This window comes from Pyricularia grisea, assembly GCF_004355905.1.
Source record: "Pyricularia grisea strain NI907 chromosome Unknown Pyricularia_grisea_NI907_Scaffold_2, whole genome shotgun sequence".
In the NCBI taxonomy this organism is placed as follows: domain Eukaryota; kingdom Fungi; phylum Ascomycota; class Sordariomycetes; order Magnaporthales; family Pyriculariaceae; genus Pyricularia; species Pyricularia grisea.
The window spans coordinates 1536441-1560804 of NW_022156717.1; the positions used below are offsets into that span (position 1 = coordinate 1536441).

Consider the following 24364-nt stretch of genomic DNA (forward strand, 5'->3'; position numbering starts at 1 on the left):
TGTTCTATGCTTCACCAACTGATCGCGCTGTCACGTGATCCAATCTGGCAATTCAGTGCTTGTCTGCCGCCTACCCATTGCTGCTCTTCAGGGTTGGTTTTACTGAGCGTGGGCCTATACTTATCGGGCAATTACTGAAGCTCAACCTAAATCCTTGGTTACCTATGGTTAACTTGCAACAAAGCTTCCTTACACGAATTCTTGGCGCCCTTTTCAGAAACCCCCTCATCAAAAATTTACCTGCACGCAAACGTGTTCCTGAGATGGCAGGCAAGGACTGCCCTTTAGTATGGATTGACTGCGAGGTGAGTCTGGTTTACAAAATCTTCAGACAGTTGGAGTAAAACTACGCACATGTCCGCACGGAGAATTAATCAAGAGCACTCTAGATGACGGGTCTCAACCCAGACTCGGAGGAGATCATTGAAATCTTCTGCCTCGTCACAGATGGTGACCTGAACCTCAAGGACGAAGAAGGCTGGGGAACGGTGGTGCACCAGACTCAGGAACGCATGGACAAGATGGACGAGTGGTGCACCAAGCAGCACGGCGGCAGCGGGCTCACGGCGAGGGTTGTGGGCTCCACCACGACTCCCGAGGAGGCCGCCGACGGCCTGCTGGCCTACATCAAGAAGCACGTACCAAACGCCGGGGTGGCGCTCCTGGCGGGCAGCAGCGTCCACCACGACCGGGCGTTCCTGCGACGGGCGCCGTATAACCGCGTGACGGACCATCTGCACTACAGGATCCTCGACGTCAGCTCCATCAAGGAGGCGGCCAAGAGGTGGGCGCCAAAAGTCGCCAAGAAGGTACCGAACAAGAAGGGAACGCATCTCGCCAGAGATGACATTTTGGAGAGCATCGAGGAGGCGAGGTATTACCGGGAGGGGTTGTTTGCAAAGGCCTTGCAGGTGGACGAGTTGGAGAAGAAAATTGCAGAGTATGAAAAGAGATTGGCAAAGGAATCCAAGAAAAATGCAAAGAAGGCTGCAGCCGCTGCAGAAAAAGAATGAAAACTAGGTAAGTTAGTAAAGAGTTGATCTGCGATTCTCTTGTCAGTTAATTTGTTGAGTCGAGCAAAGTGTAAAAAAGCAACAAATGAATGAGCACTGATAGCATTCCCCCTCTTTCGAGCAGCCGAAAAAAAAAGTAAATAAAATGCAGCCAGAGTGAGTTGTGCAAAGAAAGCATCCGACATCGGAGGGGAAAAAAAGTTGCAAAACAATCTGCCGGGTTGCAGACCCTGAGAACTGTTAAAAGAATCTCTTTGAGTGTATAACGCCACTTCCTTGGTCTTTCTCAATCTAGATCTAGTTCTAGTACATCAAAGTGGTGTGTTAGGTATTTCTGCAACGAAAGAGTCTGGATGAAGACTGCCGAGACATAGACGGCATAGATCTAATGCAACAATACCGTAACATGATGCAACAAGTTAAAATGCTTGTCGCCTCAACGTGGATGCGACCACCGCCGTAGCAACCATCCACAAATCAAATCAAATCAAAGTTAACCCCACCACTCAACGGGAGGCGACGTCACCGACTACTACCCCACCATCAACAGTAAAGAGAAGCTCCAAGAGCTCGACGTTGATAACAACCTATCCCCTGAAGGTTGAATAGAAGAAAATTGCCACTTAGTGGCTTGACGACAATAGATTTGGGGCTCTTCAATTACATCAAATCCACATTCTAGTTTACTTTCTTCACAAACCATTGAGCGTGTCACTCAAGCCAAATCATACACCATGGAAGTCAAGACAGTCGAGTTCAAGTCCTTCACGGACCAGAAGCCCGGAACGTAAGCTCGCTCCTCCAACACCTAGCTATTGTTTTCATTTGTCCTGGTTGCACCGTTTCGACGGCATAACCTCAACTGGATACGTTATCTAACCATGTGTTATGCTCCTTCTTCAGCTCGGGTCTTCGCAAGAAGGTCACAGTGTTCCAGCAGCCTCACTACAGCGAGTCCTTTGTGACTAGCATTCTCCTTTCCATCCCCGAAGGAGCCGAAGGTTTGTACTTGATCAGATGAAACATATTGCTAGGTTAGCTGTCAGTCGGGCACTTATACTCACAACTCTGTCTCAGGCGCCTTTTTGGTCATTGGCGGTGACGGTCGCTTCTACAACCCGGAAGTCATCCAGCTCATTGCCAAGATCGGACTTGCATATGGTGTCAAGAAGCTCTTGATCGGCCAGAACGGCATCCTTTCCACACCTGCTGCCAGCCATGTCATTCGCAAGAGGAAGGCCACTGGTGGTATCCTGCTGACAGCTAGCCACAACCCCGGTGGTAAGTCAAGAAAGCTTACTCCTTTGAAACGGAGCAAAACATATATACGCGTAGGAAATATGCTAACGAGCCTGTTCTTTACCTACCACTCAGGTCCCAAGAATGACTTCGGAATCAAGTACAACCTTGCCAATGGTGGCCCGGCCCCTGAGTCCGTCACCAACAAGATTTTCGAGACTACCAAGTCTCTCACCTCGTACAAGATTGCCTCCATCCCGGACATTGACATCACCAACATCGGAACCAAGACCTATGAAGGTCTCGAGGTCGAGGTTGTCGACAGCACGGAAGACTACACAGCCATGCTCAAGGACATTTTCGACTTTGACCTGATCAAGAAGTTCTTTGCGAGCAACAGCGACTTCAAGGTACTTTTTGACGGTCTCTCGGGTGTCACCGGTCCGTATGGCAAGGCCATTTTCCAGGAGGAGCTTGGACTGGGAGCCGACAGCACTCAGAACTGCGAGCCTAGCCCTGACTTCAACGGTGGCCACCCCGACCCTAACTTGGTGTACGCCAAGTCGCTTGTCGACGTGGTCGAGGAGAAGAAGATTCCCTTTGGTGCAGCTTCGGACGGTGACGGTGACCGCAACATGATTTACGGCGCGGGCGCCTTCGTCTCACCGGGCGACAGCTTGGCCATCATCGCACACCACGCAAAGCTGATCCCCTACTTCAAGAAGAACGGCGTCTTTGGCCTGGCACGCAGCATGCCGACCAGCGGCGCTGTCGACCTTGTCGCCAAGAAGCAGGGTCTCAACTGCTACGAGGTGCCGACTGGCTGGAAGTTCTTCTGCGCCCTCTTTGACGCCGACAAGCTTTCCATCTGCGGTGAGGAGTCTTTCGGTACTGGAAGCAACCACATCCGCGAGAAGGACGGTCTCTGGGCCATTGTGGCCTGGCTTAACATCATTGCCGGTCTCGGTGTCGAGCACCCTGATGTCACCCCCAGCATCAAGCAGATTCAGCTCGACTTTTGGAAGGAGTACGGCCGTACATTCTTCACGCGCTACGACTACGAGGATGTCGACTCGGAGGGTGCAAACAAGCTCGTGAAGACGCTGCAGGAGAAGATGGCGGATTCGAGCTTTGTCGGCAGCAAGATTGGAGGTAAGTCAAGCAGTAGAATACCTGTTCCCATTGCGACCAATAACGTGTGGCTTACTGAACAAAAACTAAAACAATTGCAGACCGTACTGTCACGGAGGCCGGCGACTTTTCATACACGGACCTGGATGGCTCCGTTTCCAAGAACCAGGGCCTGTACGTGCGCTTCTCGTCGGGTAGCCGCATTGTTGTCAGGCTGTCGGGTACAGGCTCCAGCGGTGCGACTATCCGGCTGTACATTGAGCAGTACAGCGACGACTCTTCGACGTATGAGAAGGACGCGCAGGACTTCCTTGGTCCCGAGATCAAGTTTGCGACTGAACTTCTCAAGTTCAAGGAGTTTGTTGGCCGGGACGAGCCGGATGTCAAGACCTAAGTTATCACTGAGATAGTTTAATATATGGCACTTGTGTGACTAGGGATGGCCAAGGTTCAGACCGACTTCAGGGGGTTGTGTTTTGTTGTAAAAGTGTCAATGAGGCCCATGTGACGATGTACGGACGAACTATTCGAATAATTCTAGCAGTGGAGAGAACAAATAAGGGAAGAAAAAGTTGAGACCAAATTCTGAAACCAAGGGCAGAGCTAACGATACCGAACAAATTGATGGAAGCTTTGATCCCCTGATAACTTCCAACGGTAAGGCAGCCAAGGTAGAATTAGCACTGGTTCTAGCAAAAGTACGAAGTAAACGATGGGGAAATCGAACAAACGTCCCCTCCAATCACAGATGGGTATGCCCCTTGAGATCTCTCAAAGTTGAATTAAGCTCCTTCGTTCCTAGGTTCCAACTTCGGTAGAACAGTTCAACTTAAGATTTGGTGCCGACGGAAAGATGATTTAAGTGCGTCAGCTGCCTAAACTTTCAAAGCTTGCCTTGCTTGCTTAGGTTAGCTACTTTTTTTTCTGAGTAGATGGAAGGTAGCTTGCTTGGTTTAGCTTTTTTAGTACAGGTTGGTTCCGACGAATGATATTTTGGAATTGAATTGGGGTGCTTATGAGGTAGGTATTTGACGAATTGCATAACGTCGGATATAGAAGTCAATTGAACACAGCAAATCCCAAGACCGGTAATTTTCACTTGTCGTGCTATATGAACAAACAAACAAACAAAAATATATATAAAAAAAATCCCCCACAGAGCACTAACACAGCAGCAGCAGCAGCAGACAAGGGTCTGATTTTCTTCAGTAGCAATAATAACCTTGGGATTGAAATGTTTGGGTGAAAACAAAGAACGTGGGGCAAGGGGCAAACAAGGGAAGCTACGGAGTACTGTCCTTGTACTACGGAGTAAACGGTCAAAGCCCCATGTCGGGCCAAGATTTTCCCAAGCCAGACCAAGGTCCCATTTACGTTATTGCCGTTGCTTTTTCCCCGGTTACCCATTTCTTTTGGTTCTTTTTTCTGCGCATTTGTTAAAGATAACAAACACTCTTTTTTTATTGTCGGTTTCCATCTTATTCACATATAACTAACCTCCACAAGAGTTGGGCATTGTTTTTCTTCACTCGGTGTCTGAGAGAGACACTTTGTTGTTTTGAGGTCTCGAGCTCTATTTTATCATCATCAAAGCAATGGAGTCTTGTAGTACAAAAACAGCCGACCTTTGATCAGTGAGCAGCAGCTAGCACTGGCTGCCAACTGCAGCACTGCTGCATGCAACAAACCGACGACAAGAGGCCCATTCTTTCACCCGATCCGGGCCGATCGTCTGTGCTGATCCGTTGTCCAGCGCCTGAAAACCAAACTCGACAGGGCTTGAACCGATTTCTTTTTTTTTTTTTTGTCGACTCTCTTTCGGCCTCTTTCGGCCTCCGGCAAACCCGTCCTCCCCGCTCGACTTACCCCAAACTTCAGGAGGTGTTTCTTTGCTCTTGTGCCGGGCATTTGCACTTCTTGGCGACGACGATCCACACGCCGGCTTTTATATTTTCTTTTCACTTTATTACTGTTTTCTTTGAATTCCCTTTTGCTCGTGTGAACAACATACTTTCGCACGAAGCAAGGAGAAAGAAGAAGAAGGAGAAGAAAAAAAATAGATGCCCGAGAAATCTCTCCAGGTAGCGACTTACGCCGCCGGCGCGTCGCTCGCCGCCATAACGCTCATCTACGTGTTCGCCCCGACGTACCTCCTCGACAGCGAGAACGCGGCGCGGTCCGGCAGCTCGCGCAAGCGCGGCGTCGTCGGACTGTCGAACCCGGCCAACGACTGCTTCATCAACAGCATCCTCCAGGCGCTCGCGGGACTGGGTGACCTGCGCGTGTACCTGATCCGGGAGACGCATCGCCGGTCTCTGGACGAAGACAAAGACGCCGCAAACAGCGAGACGACGCCGAACCGCCATGATGCAACATCCTCCTCCCCGGCGAGATCAGTATACAGAGTCGCGGTGCCGCACGGCGGGCTGCCCGAGTGGAAGATACTAGGTCTGCAGGGCGGCGTGGTCACGGCTGGCTTGAAGAGGATACTGGATCAGCTCAACGAGCGGCCAATCGCGAAGAAGACGGCGTCGGCGATGCCGTTCGTCAGAGATCTCGAGGGCGCTTTCAGGCAGCGCATCAGCCGCCAGCAGCAGGATGCCCAGGAGTTCTTGCAGGTTGTGGCGGAGCGTTTGTGCGATGAGTACCACGCCGGGCAGAGGGCAAGGCGCGCTGCTAGACGGAGGGCGGGCGGACTCGAGGGGGATGCGCGGGGGATCGACCGGAGGATAGAAAACTCCGCTGCTGCGCCAACGACAGCAGAAGCAGGGTCCGGTGGTGCGGATTCCAGCGCAATGCAAACGACCACCAGGGGCGCGCAAGCGGAGGAAGATGACGAGGATGAAGAAGGCTTCCCGATGGAGGGCAAGTTCGAGTCGCAAATTGAATGCCTTACGTGCGGGTTCAAGCCGCGACCCAAGGAGGACACATTCTGCACGCTGACGCTCAACGTGCCGCAGGTGTCGTCGACGACGCTCAACGCCTGCTTCGACGGCATGTTCAAAACGGAATACATTGACGACTTCAAGTGCGAAAAGTGCCGCCTAGTTCACGCCAAGGGCGTCTACGAGGTGGAGCTCTCCCGGCTACCGGCGCAGGACACGGCGCAGGCGGCGGCCAAGCGTCAGGCCATCGAGCAGCTCCAGCACGCCATTGAGACGGACCCGGAGCGCGCCCCCGAGGGCGTCCCGCTGCCTGACGCGCGCTACGCCCCGAAGCGGCGCATAGCGCGCCACATCCGCATGACGTCGTTCCCCAAGATCCTGGCCGTGCACCTGTCGCGCTCCATCTACGAGAGGAGCCAGTCGCAAAAGAACTCGGCCAAGGTGGCGTTCCCGGAGCGCCTCCCGCTGGGCGGTCTGCTGCACCGCCGCAAATACAAGCTCCTGGGCGTCGTGGCTCACAAGGGCTCCCACCACTCGGGTCACTACGAGAGCTTCCGCCGTCAGAACCTCTACGCCCCCTTCAGCACGCCCAACGCCTTCGCCGGCGTCGGAGTGTACGGCAAGGGCGCTGGCGCTGGTGCGGGCAGCGTCGCCGCCACCCCGGCCAGCAGGACGCCGCGCCTCGGCCCGCTGCAGAAGGGCGATGGGGCAAGCAGCAGTAGTCCTGCGGTCAGCTCACCGGACCTGTCGCTCGGCGGCGGCACCGGGGTGGGGACGCCGGCCACGACTCCGAGCAATTCTTCGGCTGATGATGCTGGCGGCGGTGGCAGCCCGACCACGCCGGCGCGGCCGTCCTCGAGCGCCAGCAGGCTCGCGTCGCTATCCCTATCCCCGCGAAAGGATAAGGAAAAGGATAAGGACAAGGACAAGGACACGGATTCCTCCAGTCTCAGGTCCGTCGCGCGCTCAACGCTCTCCCGGATGGCAGGCAGCAGCAGCCGGAGCGGAAGCAAGCGCCGAGGTACCGTCGGGGAGGACCACCAGCAGCAGCAGCAGCAACCCAGCGGTGGAACCAACAAGTCTGCGGCGGCGGCCAGCTTCTCGTCTCCCCTGGCCAAGACCAGCAGCAGGAGGAAAAAGGCCAAGAACCAGGACAACATGTGGTGGCGACTCAGTGACGAAAAAGTCAAGGAGGCCACGACAAAGGACGTCTTGGGCATGCAGCGCGAGGTTTACCTACTTTTTTACGAAATGGAGAAGGAAGACGAGTGAAATATTTTGGGGGAGGGAGAAGGAAAATTTAACAAGAAAACCCCACAAACAAACAAAAAAACAAAAATCCTTCACTTCTTTACTAGCTATTCTGTTTCGCTTCTTTTCTTTTTTTTTCCCCCCCTTGTGGTTTTGTCCTTACCAATTGATATAGAGCCAGCGGTGTTGGGTGTGTGCATAACTCGAAGAAAAGGCGCGCTTTGCATTGTAGAAATGGGAGGGTTGCAGGCATTGTATTCTTTCATTCATCCAAAAATTTCTCTCATTTTCTTTTTTTCTTTTTTATGTCAAGGAGTCCAAGGAGTGTGTGTGGTCGGCTTCTTTCTGTACAAAACATGAACCCATTTTTATTTTCCTTTTTCTTTTGTCTTTCTCCAAAGTCGGGCGTATGTATATCTTTTGTACATCAGTGGCTCAAATGGCCAACGCACATAGTACAGCCAAAAGATTCAGAACTTGCAAATACTAAGTCGATGTCATATAGTGGATAACCTCAGTCGGGCAATTCGGAGAGCCATGTTTTCTACAATGTGCAGCTTGTGATTCTTGACGACATGGGCGTGATGACTGTGGCAATGTAAACAGTAGAGAATTCGTAAATCTGTCATTTCCTCATGATATCATCAAGGCATTTCTCATGTACAAAAAGGTAGAGCTCAGTCTCACTGCATCCTCCCCAAAGAAACTTTATGACTGGAACAGAATGCTGGGCTGAAAAGGAGAATTTCCTTTCCATGGCGTGAAGATGCAACTGCGAACGGAAAGGGGCTTCAGAGTAAGAGGTCCACCGATGGGTAAAGCCAGCCGGGTATCTTTTGCTTTTGTTAGGGTCATCAAACTCCTCAAGTCAAAAAAAAAATTCAACAAACCAGAGAAAATGAAAGGAGATGTTCTCAAACTATAGCAAAGACGTCCAAGGAAAAGTGTAGATTGGCCTTTGGTTTTGTTGTGCTCTCGGGGCAAACACTCCGTAGAACGTCGCCCATGTCCCCAACAACCATATCTCTCAAGGAGGACCATGTAGGGACGGAAGAGACTCGCTGCGTGTCGAGTCGACCGAAGGAGCCGCTCGTGATTCACTCCTTTCGTCGATTTCTTCAGGATGCATGACCGACGCAGGAGGTGGCGGCGGAGGGAGGAGGCAGCGCGCAAACCTCGAGGCGGCTGATTTAGAGAACGTTTAGTCGCCTGTGACGAGATGTACTTTGCAAACAAAACATCTTTCAAAAGATACGAGGGTATTTTGGATCTTCTATAAAACTTACCAACAGGCTGTTTGAAGTGGATTTCAAAAGCGCCGTATTTGTTCCGACGCATGTTCTCCTCGCGATACCGTGTTGAAAAGACGTATAGTTGTACTTCTCTAAGCCAGACGACGTTCTGGCTGACGATATCCAACCACGAAGGAGACTGGCATTGATGCGTTACTGGAACAAACGATGAGCCTCATATCAGATAACCACAGTCCCAAGGTCCCATGATTCAAGCTCAGTCGGGGTGTGAAAAATGATGTGGTATGCTTTTCAAAAAAAAAAAAAAAAAAAAAAAAAAAAAAAAAAAAAAAAAAAAAAAAAAAAAACGAGATTTGCTCATACCAAACGCAGTCCAGACGGGTCGGTATTGCTGGTCGCCATTTGAGATTTCACTAAGGAGCCGCAGGCCTCCACAATTCATATCTTCAAGCACTTGGAGGGAGTGTTCAACTCCGTCCTCGATTATCATACTACAAAACATTTGTTAGCTTCTACTCTCTATGTTTGAAGTAAACGAATTTTCCATGCTTCTACCCAGAGGTTTAGTAAAATAAAGACTCCCGAGAGGACTCACGCTTGAAACATCCGATGCTCGCCATCAAGATTCCACTCATCAGGCTGGAGGCTCATCATGAGTGGGCTGGAGACTTTCAGTGAAAGGAAAGAGCAGTAAAATAGTACCAGCTCTGTGTCTCGGACACTCTGTTAGCTGGTGCTTGTTGTGTAAGAGGGTACTGAGCTTCCATTCAGAGTTTTCCAGGCTGCGTTGGGGATACTTCCCAGCAACCAAAAACGATGCGGAAGAATCATCTTTGTTGTCTTACCTTCCCATGTGTTGAAAGCAAGCGCCGCCCATGGCTGCGGCCGATTTTTCCTGTCATCCCAACCGGTGAGTATCAGACCTCGACCACCGGATCTCTTGATGCACAGCTCATGGACCCCTTGCCTTGAGCTCTTGGGGCAGCCGTCGCGGTAATGGCAGCCGACGATGAAAGGGGCTCTCTTGGTCGGCTTCGCGGGGTTGTAGGTCGGCATGAGATAGAAGGACATGGAGACATTTTCGTTGTCAAACACCCTATCAAGTGGGACTTAGAAAGAATGCCCGAGCGGTTTCAAGGTGGGAATTGCGGCCATTGAAAAAGGGGAGGATGGCCAACCTTCTAAACAAGAGCTCGGTACCCGGAGGAAAAGAAAGCTCGCTTGCGTGAGTGGATCTGGTATGTACAACAGATCTGCGATGGGGTCATATGTTTTTATCAGTGCCATACTATGTTTGTTCTGTGTTGGTTTGGATCAAGACGTACTCGCGCTTTTTCCCTTCCAAGGGGGTGCGTGATGCAAGAGACTGCTTGTATACCTGTGTGGCCCAGTGATTTGTCGTCTGTGAAAGCATTAGAAGGCAGCCTTGGAACTTGCCTTGGTTACACTGTAGTCTTTTGACAACCATACCTGTCCACGAACAGAGATTTGTACGAGAGCCTGCTCAGGAGGGGGACCGATGCGAGCTGGAAGTTGTTCTAGTTTGATGCTAGTGTCAGCTACATTGTGGAGAGGATCCTCGCCGGTCACAACATACTAATACCCATTTTAACTCGGAGGCTTAGGATCTTCTCTTGAAACCGATTCAAGGCATGTAAATCAAAAAACGGTGTGCTTGAATTCCTGTCAGTAAAGAAACAACTCCCATAGTCACCTCGCTACTGGCCCAAACAAAAACCTCAAGACATAACATACCCTGCAACCATTTGGTTCAAAAGGTGTAGAAAGCTATTAAATGTCAAGAAGCGCTGGTGCAACGGCATGTCACCTTCCTTGGTCAAGTCGCTGTACATCTTGCGCCAGCGCATCTCCCTCGACATCGCCTTGTCCTCAATATACTGCCACATGTCCGCCAGGGTCCGCATGAGGCAAGGGAGCAGAACCTGGACGTAGTCAAGAGCCACTGGGACCCGCCTCTGATGGACGTGTGATCTTTCAGTCAGCTCCCGTAGCAGACGGCAGGTTTGGCGCAACTCGATCCCCACGGCTGCCATATGGGTATGCAGAGATTCCGGGACGGCTTGGCGGAGCGATTCGAGCATGTCCGCCAAGAGATGAGCCCGCTGCGCTTCGCGGTTACACCCTCCAAGGAGGTGCACCGGGCTGGCTTTGGTGACGATATAGTCACCCATGACGGATTGAGGAGGTAGTGGAGCGGGACGTGGAGGTGGAGGAGGAGGAGGTAAGGGAAGCCGCTGAGGCGGCGGTGGCGCTATTGGTATTAGCAACGGCTGCGGTGGTTGTGGCGGCGGGAATACTGGTATTAGTGGCTGTAGAGGTGGGTGAGGTTGTACGAGTACTGGTGGTAATGGCTGAGGCTGATACCAAAATTGCCAATTGTGATGATACATGCTGTAGCCCCTGACATGACGGTGAAGTGGCTCATCGAATGAGTATAGTGAGAAGCGAGCTCCACTGGCCTAGAAGCACCAGACAACCAATGCGCACATGATGGCTTTATCCTCTGCTTCTTATTTCAAACCAGCAGAGCCGCAAAAAAGAAGTATGGGTCGAGCGGCCTATATTCCCTGTTCTGCTTCGCGTTACCGGCCGAATCCCCAGACTCTTCTCCCACCTAGACCTTAGGAGCCACACATGTCACTGGTGGGGTGATTCTGTGCCAGATGTAGGCGGCGGGGAATTGAGGGTGTACGAAGTAGGTAGGTAGAGTATTCAATACTCCCACTCAAAAGGGGAAATAAGGGACAGAAAAAAAAAAAAAAAAAAAAAAAAAAAAAAAGACGGGGGGTTAGGTATCCTCGAGATAGAGGGGTCTTGGTGATGTATAAAGCGGATAAGAGCACATGAGAAGTAAAACAATTCAAGCAAGAGAGCCTTTCGATTCCTCAATCTGGAAGTAGTTCCCCCGCACAAGTAGCGCTAGTTCCCCAGATCCATTGAATGGTAGGTAAGGTAGGTAGGTACAAATTAGATAGGTACGAAATACGGATAGATAGGTAGCGGAGTTGAAGCGCAGGTGCGTCGTTTTCGGAAGGGAATTAACCCCGAAGATTGCCAATTCAATATGACTGGCTGGAATAAAGTTACGGAGTAGACTCCCAAGCGACGCATGCAGCAAACATGCGTTCGCTCATGCCTGGCTGCCCAACCCCGGATTTTTTGGGGCCTCTTGTCGACGTGGCGAGCTGACTTTTGAGTGGCCTTTCCTGATGATTCAAGTTCGTGAGACCAGTAGGATACTAGTAATCGACGGCTCCAGAGACATTGACTGTTGGACCGCGCCAAGGAGAACGGGTTCACACATGGCATCCGCACTAACATAAGTTAACTCTTCGATAAGCCAGAGCTTTGATGCTTGAAGCTTGGAGTACTTGGCCGCTAGACAATGGGGTACATGAAAACTGACCGCCATCGTAGCTCTAAATCCGCTGGCATGGATAGCAAAAACGCAAGATGCAGAAGCTCGTCATTGGCCTCGGTCAGCTGCATGCAAGTCCCGCTCTCGCTTTTTTCCCCCAATGCACAAGATATTGTTTGCAGACGGCAATTGGTCTCTGATTTTCCACAGAAGTTCGTTCAATGAGGACACTTGCCAAGATTGTTTGTCCCACTCGGAAACCTGAAGGCCTGCATGTTCTTGTTGGGAACCGAGCGGGTCTGAGATAGTCGTGATGGAATGAATAAATTGAAATGCGAGGAGACTGTTGAGTAAATCTTTCTTTTTTTCTCTTTATTGTAAGAAATCAACCTCAATGTCCACTCTTAGGTTGTACTGCACACTCTTCAGCTTCGGTGGGATCTAGCCCCGATCGAAAACAAGCTCGTGTGGTACCGGAATTGGGACTCAGCTCCAACGAACGTAAAAGTTGCAAAGGTACCATGTGCAAAGCGAAAATTCTCATCTTCGATTTCGATTTAAATTTGCTCCGCCAGTGGGAATGCAGATAGCATGTACTTGCTACCACAATAGTTCTAGCTGATTTCCGTCGTATGGACTCTGGAGGCCGGATTTTCAAGTTAGTACCTGTGAGTGCACCACTGCCAACATGCAGAAGGGCGTTTTGATAAGCTGGGAAGACGGGTGGCCCAATGTACCACATCAAAAGGTAACCCGCTTGGGTACTGATCAGTGATCGAAAGTGTCCATGACGAACAAAAGAAGGAATCCACAGCAAAACAAGGCAGCCGCTGAACTAAAAGACCTGCGAAATAATACAAAAAACAAACAGACATGGGGAATAATCCGATTAAGAGTAAAATCTGGTAACCTAGTTACCTGTTGGCCAGAGAAGCCTGATGCAATCTTCCTCGGCCATGGACAGCTCGCAGAAATAGTACTGCTAGCTAAACAAGCACTGTGAAAACCATAAACATGAGCATTCTATGGAGCCCAACCATTTTCTCCTTGGCAACCGTGGTTATGTCATACCTTGGGCGACTTTGGTGGCGATGAGCTTGGAGGGCGGCCCAGTTCGACTAGAGCGTTTGGGTCGGAACCCGAACCACTGTTATTGACTTTTATCTTCTTGACCTCCCTGATCATTCCCTTGTTGAACGGGCATGAGTAATCCTTCATGATGTACCTCCGTACGCAGTACTCTGCAAGTGCGACGTGGCTATCATTTTCTTGAAGTAGCCGTCAGTTGGGTCCTGAGCGGATCCCTGATGCGAAAGAATCAGGGGCGTGATCTTGTTCATGCCTGTGTCAGAGTAAGCCTTGTTTGCCGTTTCCTCTATATTGATCTCGAGTCCTCCGCTGTCCTGTATCGTTTTTGATACCAGGCTCTCACGACTAGCGTGTTTGGGATGCTTCTCTCCAATAGCTGCATTGGCATATGCTGCAGCCATCATGCCCGGGAGGAGTTTTTTTTTCACCGCTTTCATGTTCGCTGCTTTTCATGCCTGCCTTTGTAGAATGAATTACTGGTCCAGACACGAATATACCTGGATATCGTCACAGGCACTTTTCGAGCCGATACTTCTTGTTTAACCCATCCAGGTTTTGGGCGTGGACCGCCTGTGATTTTTTACATCCAGTCTTTTTTATTCTGTTGAATGACGTGAGTTTACTTCATTGCAAGACACTCTCTGGCCTTCGCCAAAAGGATCAGGAGACTTACATCGGGTTGTAGAGCTGGTTGCTGTTCTTCAAATATATTGAGTGCGCAATATATTAGTCATTGATTCTAGGCCCATGCTGTATGCTTTCTCTTGGGCTTCAGAGGTAACAAGTTCAACATCCAAACCTAGGTCACGGCTGAACTGGATCAGACGTAAAACCGCCTCATCGTTCCTTCACTCAACCGCGAGCTTTGGGCCACCTCGGAGTTCATGGGCCCAGAACCCTGCCGAGCTGACGCCGAGCTGACTTATTCTGTCATGTATGCGTCCAGGATCAAGTTCAAGCAGCTCACTGACCCGCCTTGAATAGCATAATTCAAAACAGTTGGAGAATATCGGGTAAAGCCCCTAGAAGCAGACTGCTTGCTCCGTCGAACGACATCGGCGCCGGCATAAAGCAAGAACTTAACTGCTTCGCTTCTCTCGACAAGTACAGCAAGTCGCAGAGGCAACATGCACAAGTACAAGGACTGTCGGGAACGAATCTTTTGGCCACTTATCAGCCCCTCGGGGTGCGACGGTACGATGCCATCATGTAGACGTAAGTGTCGATATCGCCCAGTTCCACAGCTCTGCCAATTTCATAACGCAAATATACCGTACAACAGCCATGGCCCGCATGTGCAATTGGTTGGTATTTGTAGCAACGGCGGAAGCAGTTGAAACTGGTTGTGAGATCCATAGCAAGAGGTAATATCTGGTGCATGTTATAGAACCGGATCAATTCGTCAGATGACGTGGCTGGCTCCTGCCACTGCTCCAGTACGAAGTTGAGACTATCCAGTTGATTTCCCGCGGTCAATGTTTCACGAGGTAGTATCAGGACTAGTTGACATAAGAAACGATACGGTGCGCGTATTACCCGTGAAAGCTGCAGCGAACATAGGCGCGCTGTCGATAAGCCGGTATCAATCCTCACACGACTTCTTCTCCTCAAGCAATTTGTGGACCAGTTATAGCTTCGTCCAAATAGGCTGCAGCGGCGAGCAATGTGACTTTGAGAACTCGGTCTGGTGTGTCTGGTGGATTATAGGCTGGCTCGCCAGTGCAGTACTCGCGAGAGTCGGGAATATCATGGCCCTGCAACGCAATGGGCAAGCGACAAAGCTGGGTGAAACAGCCAACGACGAGACAGTTACAGCCCTCTTCTGCCTCTGGTTCTAGTCAAATTTGTTATTTGCCATAATGCACGATAGTCTCAGCAACGCGGTATAGGCGTTGCAAATTGGATGTTGGCGGCTGGCTTCGCGAAAGGCCGCTGTAGATCATTGTGCGCGACCAGAATTCCATTTCCAGACAGACAGGGAACTTTTCTGGATGGTAGCAATGGTAGGTCTCAGTTTGAGGCAGGGAAGGATTGTCGTCCAGGACGCCAGAGGCAAATACGGCCCGAGTAATAGCTGTTGCGAGAAGCGCGAGACGAGCCGGAGACGTAGCGCACGGGCAAAAGTGCGAGATCAAATTACGTCCAACAGTATCTCGTGAACGACTCGAACGGGAAATCAAGAAGTCTGAATGTGAGCATGGTTGACTGTGATTTTGTGTGTACACACAACATAAGATGGTCGGTCGAGCTTAGAATCCGACGTGCTGAGATGGGTGTGAAGTCGCGGAGCAATAGCTAGAACTAGCACTTTGCCACTCGGTATCAAACGATCTGAGGCGTCATCAATGCTGATGCCTGTTCAGTCTTTGAACGTGCCTGCCTGCCATGGATCCCAATCGGGAACTTTTGTCATTGCCACTTGGCTTGGAGACGGGCGGGCTGGGAGAAATCCGTAGGCGATAGAATTGCTTCAGCGGATACAAAGGGCACGGCAAGCTGCAAACTCATCAATTGCAGGATAGAAGAGGATTCTATTGTCCATACGGATCCAACCCAGACTTGAGGGTGTGGTTTTGTTGATTGGTGGGGTTGCATGCTTTTGTGCTCTGTCTTTTTTTTTTTTTTTTTTTTTTTTTTTTTTTTTTTTTTTTTTTTTTTTTACCTATAGTGCCACAACAGCAACCATGCGTCCTAAAATCGGATAGCGTCAGCCAATTCAAATATTGTCCCCAGATTGCAAACACGCAATCCGTAGCCATCATGCCCGCTGAACCAAACCCGACACCCCAAAAGATTGCATAGTGAGATCGACTGGACCATCTACCGTGTCGCAATTGCTAACGGGGTATAGGGGCTCGACCGTGCCAATAGTGCCGAAACTGCCGTGCAGACACGGATGACAGAGGTTGAATAGACGGATCCCGACACTTCACTATTATTCCTGAGCCTTGGCTGAGGGTATGCTTTCTCAGGGTCTTCGTGAAGAGGTCGAAGCCCCATGCATGCTTCCAAGGGCAAAATGATTCAGCTGAGGCTATGCATCACCATGGTCAAAATGCACCATACACGATCGTGCGACTCTCTCTCCTTGGTGGACGCGAGCGCTGCACATCTACCTTTCCACTGCCGAGAGCCTCGGTCGCCAAGGCAAACAGGAAGTAGGGCACAAGAACCGCGACTCGGAATCGCCGAGGCAAGGAGCTGGATACCGAACGTCACTGACCTGGGGTACTTCGACAGAGTCCGATACAAATAGGACGTCTTATCCAAAAGAAGCTAACCGCTTCTTGGCAGAACGAACGTAAGAGCTTGTAAGACTTATACAGCCGGGAACTACTCTCATTTCGAGGCAAGGGACCACGTTTGTCTCGTTGTCCAGACATCTTGGATTGATATGGTTAACTCGGATTAGGTGCACATGAGACGGAAGCTGGAACTTGGCCAGCTTAGGTGAGCTCAGTTCCAGGGGAGGTAGGGTAGCTTCTTTCTTTTGATGTCTGGTCTGTGGTACATGCACAAGCGCGTGTCATGACTCGCGACGTCTGTCTCATCTTTTCGGATTGCTCCGGTCTGATTTCTTTGTTTTTTCTTTTGCATGTATGGATGTGTAAGTCCCTACCGAGGCACGTACAGTACGTCTTTTACATTTGTTGTTTTTTGGCCAACATCAGGTTAGGTTGACGGCTTGGACGGATAACATTTTGGATTGGATTGGATTGGATGGCAGAATCAAAATCCCTTGGGGTTTTATGGGTCATTCGGATTGATCACCGCAATGTCACCAATTCACCATGGTTTTTTTTTTGTCCGTCAACCGGCGCAGGTTGTCATCACAACCGAACAATCTTATTCATCCCATTCGAAGCGCCTCTTCTTCGATGTCAATTTCGACCACAACACGGGTGGCGTTTGCCTTGCACATTTTCATTCTGACAAGTGCATATTCTTTTGAGTTTTTAAAACTATGCGGGGACTAATCCTGCCTAGACCAGGACTTTGTCCGAAACTAAACTCAACTGGCAGGCAGCAGCCAAATTTCTACCATCTCATCACTCATCTGACAACAACCCCTGCGCCACCAGGCACCGACGGAGCAGTGTGTACCGAGCCGTGGCGTTTCTTCCTCTCTTAACTCTTTTTTTTTTTTGGTTGCTATAGCAGGTTTGCCTATTCCTGGATCGTCCTAACCCAATATCGGACTGTTTAAGGCGGTCCTGTACCAGCAGCGCTTTGCCTTGATTATTAGCGCGCAACCGCCTGGAACAGCCACAAATTGCTTCTGTCCCTTCGAATAAACACACGCCCACTTCAAAACCCCTCCTCATTTCCGCCGTCAAAATTCATCACCCACAGCCATTCTCTTCTTGCCTTGACTTGACCAGGGCCTAGTATACGGTAGCTAGTGATGATCGAATGAGAGAGGGGCCAAAGGGGTCAAAGGGGCTCACAGCTCGGGACCCTGCATACCTACCTTATGGCCCTAAACCCACACAGGAAGTCCTATGCAAATCCTCCAATTCGTGGAACGACGCGCCTCGATCCCTACTTGCCCGATTAACCAATGCTCGTGCTCGGATGCTCCAAAAACCATGACAATGAGCGGAGACTATAGTGAGATTACTAGTGTAGCTCATATCCTCTTCCGTTTTGCCACTGCTTGTACGACTTGTTTCCTTCCTTGTCGTGATTTTGAATTTTGGCCATGTTGTGAACCATCATACCTTGAGGTTAACAACATCAAGTCGACACATCCATAACCCCAACGTCCACCCCCAATGGCTCGAGGCACCAGATACAACCCGAGAGCAGCAATGCTTCTCCCAGAGGGACTACTGCCCATGCTGGCACTCTTCCTATCCACAAGCCCCATCATAGCGGCGGCGGCGACCATTGTTACCGCTGGGCGCGCCCTCCCGGTTCCCGAGGGTCAGTATCCGCTCCACATGACGATTCCGGCTTCCGCATGGCAGCCTCGCGAGACGGCCGGCTTGAATGTGAATTTAGTTGTCGAGAAGCATGCCGATGCCGCGATGAGTGGCTTCTCCCCGCGACCGACAACTGGGCCCAGGTTCGGAAGCATGGACATCTTCAAGCGGCAGGCCGCGACGCTGAAGTCCAATGAGTGCGGTTTCTTGCCCAACGGAGTTGCATTTTCGTGCCCGGGCGATGGTGCATCTTGCAAGCACGATGGCACGCATCTGGGCTGCTGTCAAAAGGACGGGTCATGCAAGTTTCGCGCAAAGACGTGTATAGATTACAAGGCGTCTGTAGGAGGGGCCTGTAAAGGCGTTACCGACCCTGCGACGCGGTGCTGGTGAGTTGTAGCCCTCTCTGCTTTCTGGCTTCTTCTTGCCCGCATGCCTTTTTTTTTTCTTTTTTTTTTTCTCTCTTGTTTCGTTCCCTGTGCCCAAAGCTGAACCCGTCTACCTACGAATAGCTCCGAGTCCAGCAACGGGTTTTGCTTCACACTCCAGTTCTCCACGAGCACGGAGCCAGGCAAGATCATAACCCTGCTCGACTGCCAAGCGAGCCCGGGCACGGGGATTCTGTACAACAGTCCGCCGCCCAAAACGACGACGACCAGCACGACCAGCAAAAAAACACCGACGAGCACGCAGCCCGCAAACGCGACGACCGGGTATGGGTCCGGCCCGACCAGTCCCAGCGACGGCGACCGACCGGGGGATCCAGAGCAGCAGCAGCAGCAGCCAGCGCCGACCTCATCCTCCAGTACCAACAAGGGTGCCATCGTCGGCGGCGTCGTGGGCGGCGTCGCATTCCTCAGTCTTATCGGAGCCGCTGTGATTCTTCTACTGCGGCGCAGGAAGGCCTCCAAAACGCCCGCGTCGAACCCCGGCGGTGACGCGCCCGCGCCCGGGGCCACGTATCCGCCCACCAGCCCGTACCAGACGCATCTGTCGGCTTCGTACGGCAGCCCGGCGGACCCCAACACACCATTTAGCGTGGATCAGCAGCAGCAACAACCACAAAAACAGGGCTGGTACCCTCAATCTACCCATAGTAGTATGCATGGCACACCGCAATCGATGACGCCTATGCAACAAGGTATGTGTTGTCCCATGAGCTTTATTCCATTGGCATCATTTCTCTTGTTTTGATCAAGTCATACTGTTTTTGTAGTTTTATGCTTTGTCATGACTACTAACGCCACGCGCAAAATCAGCCTACTCTCCATACAGACCCCATGCGGCTCCGGCAGAGCTGGACCATCCCCCCGTAATCCACGAATTGCCTGGCGACAGTCCGCCGCCTCGCCAAGTTCCTACTGCGCTATGAAAGAGGCGTGTTGGGCTATTCTTTTTATATCGATTTTGTATTTTGTGCAGTGTGTAGAAATTACCAGCGTGCTGTTGTTCACTTAAAGCCTTCCTGACTATATGGTACACATTAGCGGAATGTGATATGTCAGTTTATTAGTTTTTAGATACCCACTTTTGGCATGTACAGATAGATACATGGGTCGGACAGGGCTCCAGGACTTTTCTAGTCGAATTTATTCTTCGTTACAAATGACGACGTGCAGACTCATTTTGCTTTCTAATGATGCCACAGGAGGGTCTTTAGTGCTGACCTAAGAGAGTATTCAAGAAACCACTTGCCACGCTAGGCTCTGTGACGGGGCCAAAGGCCAATAAAAGACTTTGTATCTTGTCTTGCTTGGTATTCTGAGGAAACTAAGTGATTCAATTGAGATTAAAAGTTCATTGCTCAGAAACGGCTTCACTGTATTTAGCAAGGGAAAGCCGTTGGGCGTCGCCTTTTTATCTAATGATACAGCTCATCGAAGTTTGTGTGATGGCTTGGGCTGCCGTTTTCCCAAAGTCTTATTCTCACTTCCTGACGGTGGAGTAAGATGATGGTGTGGTATCTCTGGAAAAACAAATCATAATACCATCGTCCAAGCCCGATGAAGTGGGAATCCTTTCCCTTAACCCCATTCCCCTCCGGCCATAGGGGTCTTCCCCCCTTCATCAAGAGAAAAAAAAAGTAGAACAGATCGAAAAAAGCTACGATAACAAATGCCGAAAAAAGAGAACCCAGTCCGTGGCTAACACTCAACACCTGACCTGACCAAACCCAAAGTGACATGAAAGAAAATAGCGCGCCTGTGGCATTCCGCCCGATCAGAATCGTGGTTCGTGATCTGACGAGCTGGAGACATGATTTGATCATCTCAATGGTCTTTCAGCCCTGGAGAATGGTACGCGCAGGCAAACGATCAGGCGAGAATCAAGAGGACTCATCCTCGTCGCCGCCAGCCTAAAGCAAGGGGTTAGTATTTCGCGTTTCTCAAGTCAACCGATCAAAGTCAAAGGGAACTAACCTGGTAAGCAGCCTTCTCGTCCTCGTATCTCTTCTTGTCGGCAGCAGCCTTGGCGTCATATGGCGCCCTCTGCTTGTCGCTGAGAGCCTTCCAGCGCTCACCGAGGATCTTGCCAACTTGGCCGAATGTGACACCGGGGTTCTCCTCCCTGACGTTGTCACGCTGCTCGTTGGCGAAGAACATGTATGCGGAAAGACCACGCTTGGGAGCCATGGGGTCCTTCTTCGCGCGGCGCTTCTCAGGCTTGGCGCTCTTCTTAGTAGCGGCCTTAGGCATGGTGAATGGCTTTAAAAATTGAAATGTTAGATTCAGTCTGTCAAAATGTATGATTGATGAGAATGGGGTTCGTGGTAGGTGGTGGATTTTGGTGACAATGTTAGTTGTGATAAAGTGGGTGGGTGCAAGTTGGTGGAAAGTGGGATGTGCTTTGGTGCCTGATTGACGCGTCGTGAGGTGAAGGTGATTTGGAGTGACGGAGCTTGACGCGTCTGTCGCCTGGCAGTGAATTGAGCTCAGAGGGAAGTGGACGTTGTCGCAATCGCAATTGAAGCCGATGGAGGATATAAATGGAGAATCGAAGCTCGGAATCGATTGACTGAGCCCAAGTTACGTACCTTGGATGGTTTTCGAGAAAAGTCGAAATGTGGTGATTAATTGCGCAATTGTCTGTTTGGTTGTCCGGTCAGTTGTTGTTGATGATGATGATGCCGAATGGCGGGTATTGATGGAGTTGCTGATGGGCCCGTTGCTTTGTCACGTTGTAGGGGTTGTGAAGTTGAGGTGCAGGAAGAACAAGACGAAGGTAGGTGCAGGTGGTTTAGAAGCTCTGCATGCGACCGAAGCGGTTGTGAAATCCGTTGAAATTTTGGACTTTTGGCAACGGCGACGACGCGGAAGGCCTCAAAGGAACGCACCGCTGTGCTGGTAACGATGCGCGGGCAACGGGCGTTCCAATGATGCTCAATGCGCGGCTTGTATGAATAGGTGCAGAGGGTAATTGGGCTGGCTGGCTGCTGCGATGATTGCGGTGATGGATAGAGTGGAAGTAAGGAGGTACTTGTGTTTTGGTGGGTGTGCAGGCGGATTTGGAGGTACTCACTGCGTTGCGATGAGAATTGGGTGCGGATTTTGTATGGGAGATTTGGCTGTGTAGAAAGAGTGAGAGGCAGAGGAAAATTGTATGGGGGGAGGTTAGAGGGAGCGCCTTTTTACTATGGGCCGGCTGATTGTGAGGGACTGGGCCAATTTGGGAGGGGAGCTTGCCTCGCGCTGGTACCCTCGCCCACACCAAAGCAAGAGAAGAGCGCGCGCGCGCGCGCGCCCACACGCACCTGGCAAGCAGGCCACCAAAGAGGGAGGGGCAGCTGGCTGGGGGCTGGCTGGTTCGAGCTTGAGTCTCCGTCTCTCGCACTCCCTTCCCTTCCCTCCCGTGCCAATTCAATTCGATTTCCCTCTCGTACTTTCCCTCTTTTGTCTGAAAGCCAGGTACTTACAGTACAACCAAGACGGCGCAACACATCGATGCACGATTTATAGCCAATGGCTAGAGCATGCAAATCCTACTAGATGCAAATTACGAGACTTCTTTCCTTTTTTTTTTCCTTTTTTTTTTTTTTTTTTTTTTTTTTTTTTTTTTTTTAAAAATAGTATTTACCTCCAGTTTAACACACTACTTGAACCGAGGTATGCTTTCATTACTTTACATATAGGTCATTCTTGTTGCACAATAGGTACTTACTGTAGGTGCACCTTGACTTGCCTACATTGTGTCACTGGGGGGAAAAGGTCAGGTACCTGCGGTGGCTTCTTTCTCCAAATCAGTAAGTACAGAATAGGAATGGGGGCGATTTGACGGTCAAAGGCAAGGTACCTTACCCTCACTCAAGGATTTGCACGGTGCTGCGACACCAAGGCAACGCCGGCTTTTGCCCGCTCACTTTACTCAGGCAAGTAGAACGGACACACAATGTACCGCTACGTTCTAAGTACGGGTACATCCCTGGCTCTCGGGCCACCACTTCTTTTGATCTCCCCCTCATTTTTTTCAAACGAGACTTTTGGCACTTTGCCTAGGAGAGCCAGTAGCGGGGACTCGATTGCCCACCCGCTCACCATTTGCTTGCTTCTGCCTATCACCCTGCCTTGCCTGCCATCCATTCCATCAATGTCAATCAGAAGTCCGTCGTTGCTGTGGAGGCCATCCCATCCCGGCAATCCTCCTAGGTGATTTTAATCACTCCTCTTACGGTTTTGCGGCGGCTCGAGCCCGCAATAGAAGCAAGCGGGAAATGCAACTCACTCACAGCCCGTTGGGGAAGTATCCGCCGCTATGTGAGACGGGAGGGTTGAGGGCGCTGAATTTCATTCGCAGACTTTCTCGGCTGACCAAAGTTCTTTTATTACCTGTGTAGTGTGTACAGCCGTGTTTGAGAGCCAAGCAGAACTCGAATTATAACCCCCTCCCGCATTCTGCCCCTGTTCTCATTTCTGGTTCCCTCAATTGTTCGACATAAGCGCATCAACGCTTGCATTAGAAAACAAGTGCGCCCCAATCATGTCAGTTTACGGCCACCTGGTATGTTGAGCCATTGGGGTGGGTTGTAGTCAAACACTGGAAGCCCTGGAATAACTATGCTATGCTACCTAAGGTATCTTTATGCGCGATGTACATGTACGGAGACATAGATCGGCTTCAGCTCACGTGCTCCGTGTAATACCGTACCGTTTCTTACTGACTCGATGGATTTGAGCCACTCTCAAGTATTGGATATTGGCAAGGCAACAGAGTTTGCAGCCCAACAAGGAATGCGTGAGAGTTCCTGTCCCAAGCAAATCCCAAGTCCAGACAACTCGCGCTTGTTGTCTTGGTGTGGAGGTACTTGTGCAGAGGACGAGGACAGACTATTGTTACTGTACATCACTGTGTGTTTCGCCGCGTACCGGTACATCGGAAGCCGGGGTATCCTCTCCCCACAACACAACTTGTTTAGCCCCGTACGTAAGCAAGTAAGGTTACTGTACCGGTAGGTAGAGACCTTGGTAAATGGGAGTCTGTCATATTATTGGTAGGTACATGCTCCTCCTCGGCCAGGGGTTCCCGTACTCCAATTTTGACACCCATACCATAGGCGTCATATCAACCGCAAATATGATCAATTCATGCCAGGGAGCCGAAGATTCATCCAGCCATGTCAGAAACTCGGGCGATAGGGACGCGGGTCGTGGTGGTGGGTGTGGTGCGAGGCGAGGTACTCCGTAAGAAAAAAAACCGTACACGCCTTGACACAAAGTAAGAAAGTCAAGACGAGTCCCCACTTGTGTGGCCACTTGTGAGCATTGATGAGAACAAATGTGGAGAAAGAAAAGTACGCTGGGCAAAATAAATGGCGTCGTGCTGGTAAATGTGAAATTCTGGCACAGCCCCACCTGGTCTCGTTTTAATCCACAGTCGTCATTGATTGGGCGGGAGCGCGGGCTTGTGATGGAATGGACAGAATGGGTTGAATTTGGGGGAGTCAGTCCGTTCCGCGTGAGGCCTGCAGCCCCTTGCCCACTTCTCACCCAAATCAGCACAGCGCCTTAGCGTCATACAAAACCAAGTGCTACTCCAGCCCGCACTCCCAAATCCCCCTTCGTTGCTCAGCATTTTGTCAGTCCGGATCTGCTTATGCCTGCCTCGTAGGTCCAAATTTAGATTTCAATATTCACACGGCTGGCCTGGTCAATAATGCGTAGCCACGAAGTAGCTTTCATCATTTACACAATTCTGGGCAAGCATA

General features: G+C 50.7%; 10 protein-coding genes across 10 annotated transcripts; 5 read left to right on the plus strand and 5 right to left on the minus strand.

Moving 5' to 3' along the window:
• Positions 1–151: 151 nt before the first annotated feature.
• PgNI_03024 (uncharacterized protein) lies at positions 152–1335 on the plus strand. The gene is made up of 3 exons (XM_031123080.1): positions 152–305; positions 390–1020; positions 1138–1335. The coding sequence occupies exons 1-2, from the start codon at positions 165–167 to the stop codon at positions 1011–1013; spliced, it is 765 nt and encodes a 254-aa protein (XP_030984855.1). The 5' UTR covers positions 152–164; the 3' UTR covers positions 1014–1020; positions 1138–1335.
• Positions 1336–1424: 89 nt separating this feature from the next.
• PgNI_03025 (uncharacterized protein) lies at positions 1425–3932 on the plus strand. Its single transcript, XM_031123081.1, has 5 exons — positions 1425–1800; positions 1917–2014; positions 2091–2294; positions 2388–3404; positions 3485–3932. Exons 1-5 carry the CDS (start codon positions 1748–1750, stop codon positions 3775–3777), a joined length of 1665 nt encoding a protein of 554 aa, XP_030984856.1. The 5' UTR covers positions 1425–1747; the 3' UTR covers positions 3778–3932.
• A 1511-nt stretch (positions 3933–5443) lies between these two features.
• PgNI_03026 (uncharacterized protein) lies at positions 5444–7540 on the plus strand (the record flags this gene model as incomplete). The annotated part of the gene is made up of 1 exon (XM_031123082.1): positions 5444–7540. The coding sequence occupies one exon, from the start codon at positions 5444–5446 to the stop codon at positions 7538–7540; it is 2097 nt and encodes a 698-aa protein (XP_030984857.1).
• A 599-nt stretch (positions 7541–8139) lies between these two features.
• On the minus strand, positions 8140–11557 carry PgNI_03027 (uncharacterized protein). Its single transcript, XM_031123083.1, has 10 exons — positions 10528–11557; positions 10370–10446; positions 10243–10310; positions 10098–10174; positions 9951–10025; positions 9618–9868; positions 9368–9479; positions 9136–9263; positions 8806–8967; positions 8140–8704 (listed from the first exon to the last, which is right to left on the minus strand). The coding sequence occupies exons 1-10, from the start codon at positions 11181–11183 to the stop codon at positions 8547–8549; spliced, it is 1764 nt and encodes a 587-aa protein (XP_030984858.1). The 5' UTR covers positions 11184–11557; the 3' UTR covers positions 8140–8546.
• A 1659-nt stretch (positions 11558–13216) lies between these two features.
• On the minus strand, positions 13217–13641 carry PgNI_03028 (uncharacterized protein; the record flags this gene model as incomplete). The annotated part of the gene is made up of 2 exons (XM_031123084.1): positions 13217–13298; positions 13385–13641. The coding sequence occupies 2 exons, from the start codon at positions 13639–13641 to the stop codon at positions 13217–13219; spliced, it is 339 nt and encodes a 112-aa protein (XP_030984859.1).
• Positions 13642–14413: 772 nt separating this feature from the next.
• PgNI_03030 (uncharacterized protein) lies at positions 14414–14798 on the minus strand (the record flags this gene model as incomplete). Its single annotated transcript, XM_031123085.1, has 2 exons — positions 14414–14739; positions 14777–14798. 2 exons carry the CDS (start codon positions 14796–14798, stop codon positions 14414–14416), a joined length of 348 nt encoding a protein of 115 aa, XP_030983723.1.
• A 69-nt stretch (positions 14799–14867) lies between these two features.
• Positions 14868–15472, minus strand: PgNI_03031 (uncharacterized protein; the record flags this gene model as incomplete). Its single annotated transcript, XM_031123086.1, has 3 exons — positions 14868–15074; positions 15106–15445; positions 15468–15472. 3 exons carry the CDS (start codon positions 15470–15472, stop codon positions 14868–14870), a joined length of 552 nt encoding a protein of 183 aa, XP_030983722.1.
• A 454-nt stretch (positions 15473–15926) lies between these two features.
• PgNI_03032 (uncharacterized protein) lies at positions 15927–19769 on the plus strand. Its single transcript, XM_031123087.1, has 3 exons — positions 15927–18554; positions 18678–19306; positions 19425–19769. The coding sequence occupies exons 1-3, from the start codon at positions 18016–18018 to the stop codon at positions 19535–19537; spliced, it is 1281 nt and encodes a 426-aa protein (XP_030983721.1). The 5' UTR covers positions 15927–18015; the 3' UTR covers positions 19538–19769.
• Positions 19770–19922: 153 nt separating this feature from the next.
• Positions 19923–21782, minus strand: PgNI_03033 (uncharacterized protein). The gene is made up of 4 exons (XM_031123088.1): positions 21685–21782; positions 21200–21251; positions 20586–20870; positions 19923–20521 (listed from the first exon to the last, which is right to left on the minus strand). The coding sequence occupies exons 3-4, from the start codon at positions 20859–20861 to the stop codon at positions 20492–20494; spliced, it is 306 nt and encodes a 101-aa protein (XP_030983720.1). The 5' UTR covers positions 20862–20870; positions 21200–21251; positions 21685–21782; the 3' UTR covers positions 19923–20491.
• A 1542-nt stretch (positions 21783–23324) lies between these two features.
• On the plus strand, positions 23325–23844 carry PgNI_03035 (uncharacterized protein; the record flags this gene model as incomplete). Its single annotated transcript, XM_031123089.1, has 2 exons — positions 23325–23608; positions 23655–23844. 2 exons carry the CDS (start codon positions 23325–23327, stop codon positions 23842–23844), a joined length of 474 nt encoding a protein of 157 aa, XP_030983719.1.
• Positions 23845–24364: the final 520 nt, after the last annotated feature.

Coding starts and splice junctions, on each gene's coding strand:
- PgNI_03027 (XM_031123083.1), bottom strand. CDS start 11,183: ATGTATCATCACAATTGGCAATTTTGGTATCAGCCTCAGCCATTACCA. Junction 10,175..10,242: donor AAATCTCTGTTCGTGGACAG/GTATGGTTGTCA, acceptor ATGCTTTCACAG/ACGACAAATCACTGGGCCAC. Junction 9,264..9,367: donor GAGCATCGGATGTTTCAAGC/GTGAGTCCTCTC, acceptor AATGTTTTGTAG/TATGATAATCGAGGACGGAG.
- PgNI_03032 (XM_031123087.1), top strand. CDS start 18,016: ATGGCTCGAGGCACCAGATACAACCCGAGAGCAGCAATGCTTCTCCCA. Junction 18,555..18,677: donor GACCCTGCGACGCGGTGCTG/GTGAGTTGTAGC, acceptor ACCTACGAATAG/CTCCGAGTCCAGCAACGGGT. Junction 19,307..19,424: donor GATGACGCCTATGCAACAAG/GTATGTGTTGTC, acceptor GCGCAAAATCAG/CCTACTCTCCATACAGACCC.
- PgNI_03025 (XM_031123081.1), top strand. CDS start 1,748: ATGGAAGTCAAGACAGTCGAGTTCAAGTCCTTCACGGACCAGAAGCCC. Junction 1,801..1,916: donor ACGGACCAGAAGCCCGGAAC/GTAAGCTCGCTC, acceptor CTCCTTCTTCAG/CTCGGGTCTTCGCAAGAAGG. Junction 3,405..3,484: donor TGTCGGCAGCAAGATTGGAG/GTAAGTCAAGCA, acceptor AAACAATTGCAG/ACCGTACTGTCACGGAGGCC.
- PgNI_03024 (XM_031123080.1), top strand. CDS start 165: ATGGTTAACTTGCAACAAAGCTTCCTTACACGAATTCTTGGCGCCCTT. Junction 306..389: donor TAGTATGGATTGACTGCGAG/GTGAGTCTGGTT, acceptor AGAGCACTCTAG/ATGACGGGTCTCAACCCAGA.
- PgNI_03033 (XM_031123088.1), bottom strand. CDS start 20,861: ATGCCTAAGGCCGCTACTAAGAAGAGCGCCAAGCCTGAGAAGCGCCGC. Junction 20,522..20,585: donor ACGAGAAGGCTGCTTACCAG/GTTAGTTCCCTT, acceptor CCCTTGCTTTAG/GCTGGCGGCGACGAGGATGA.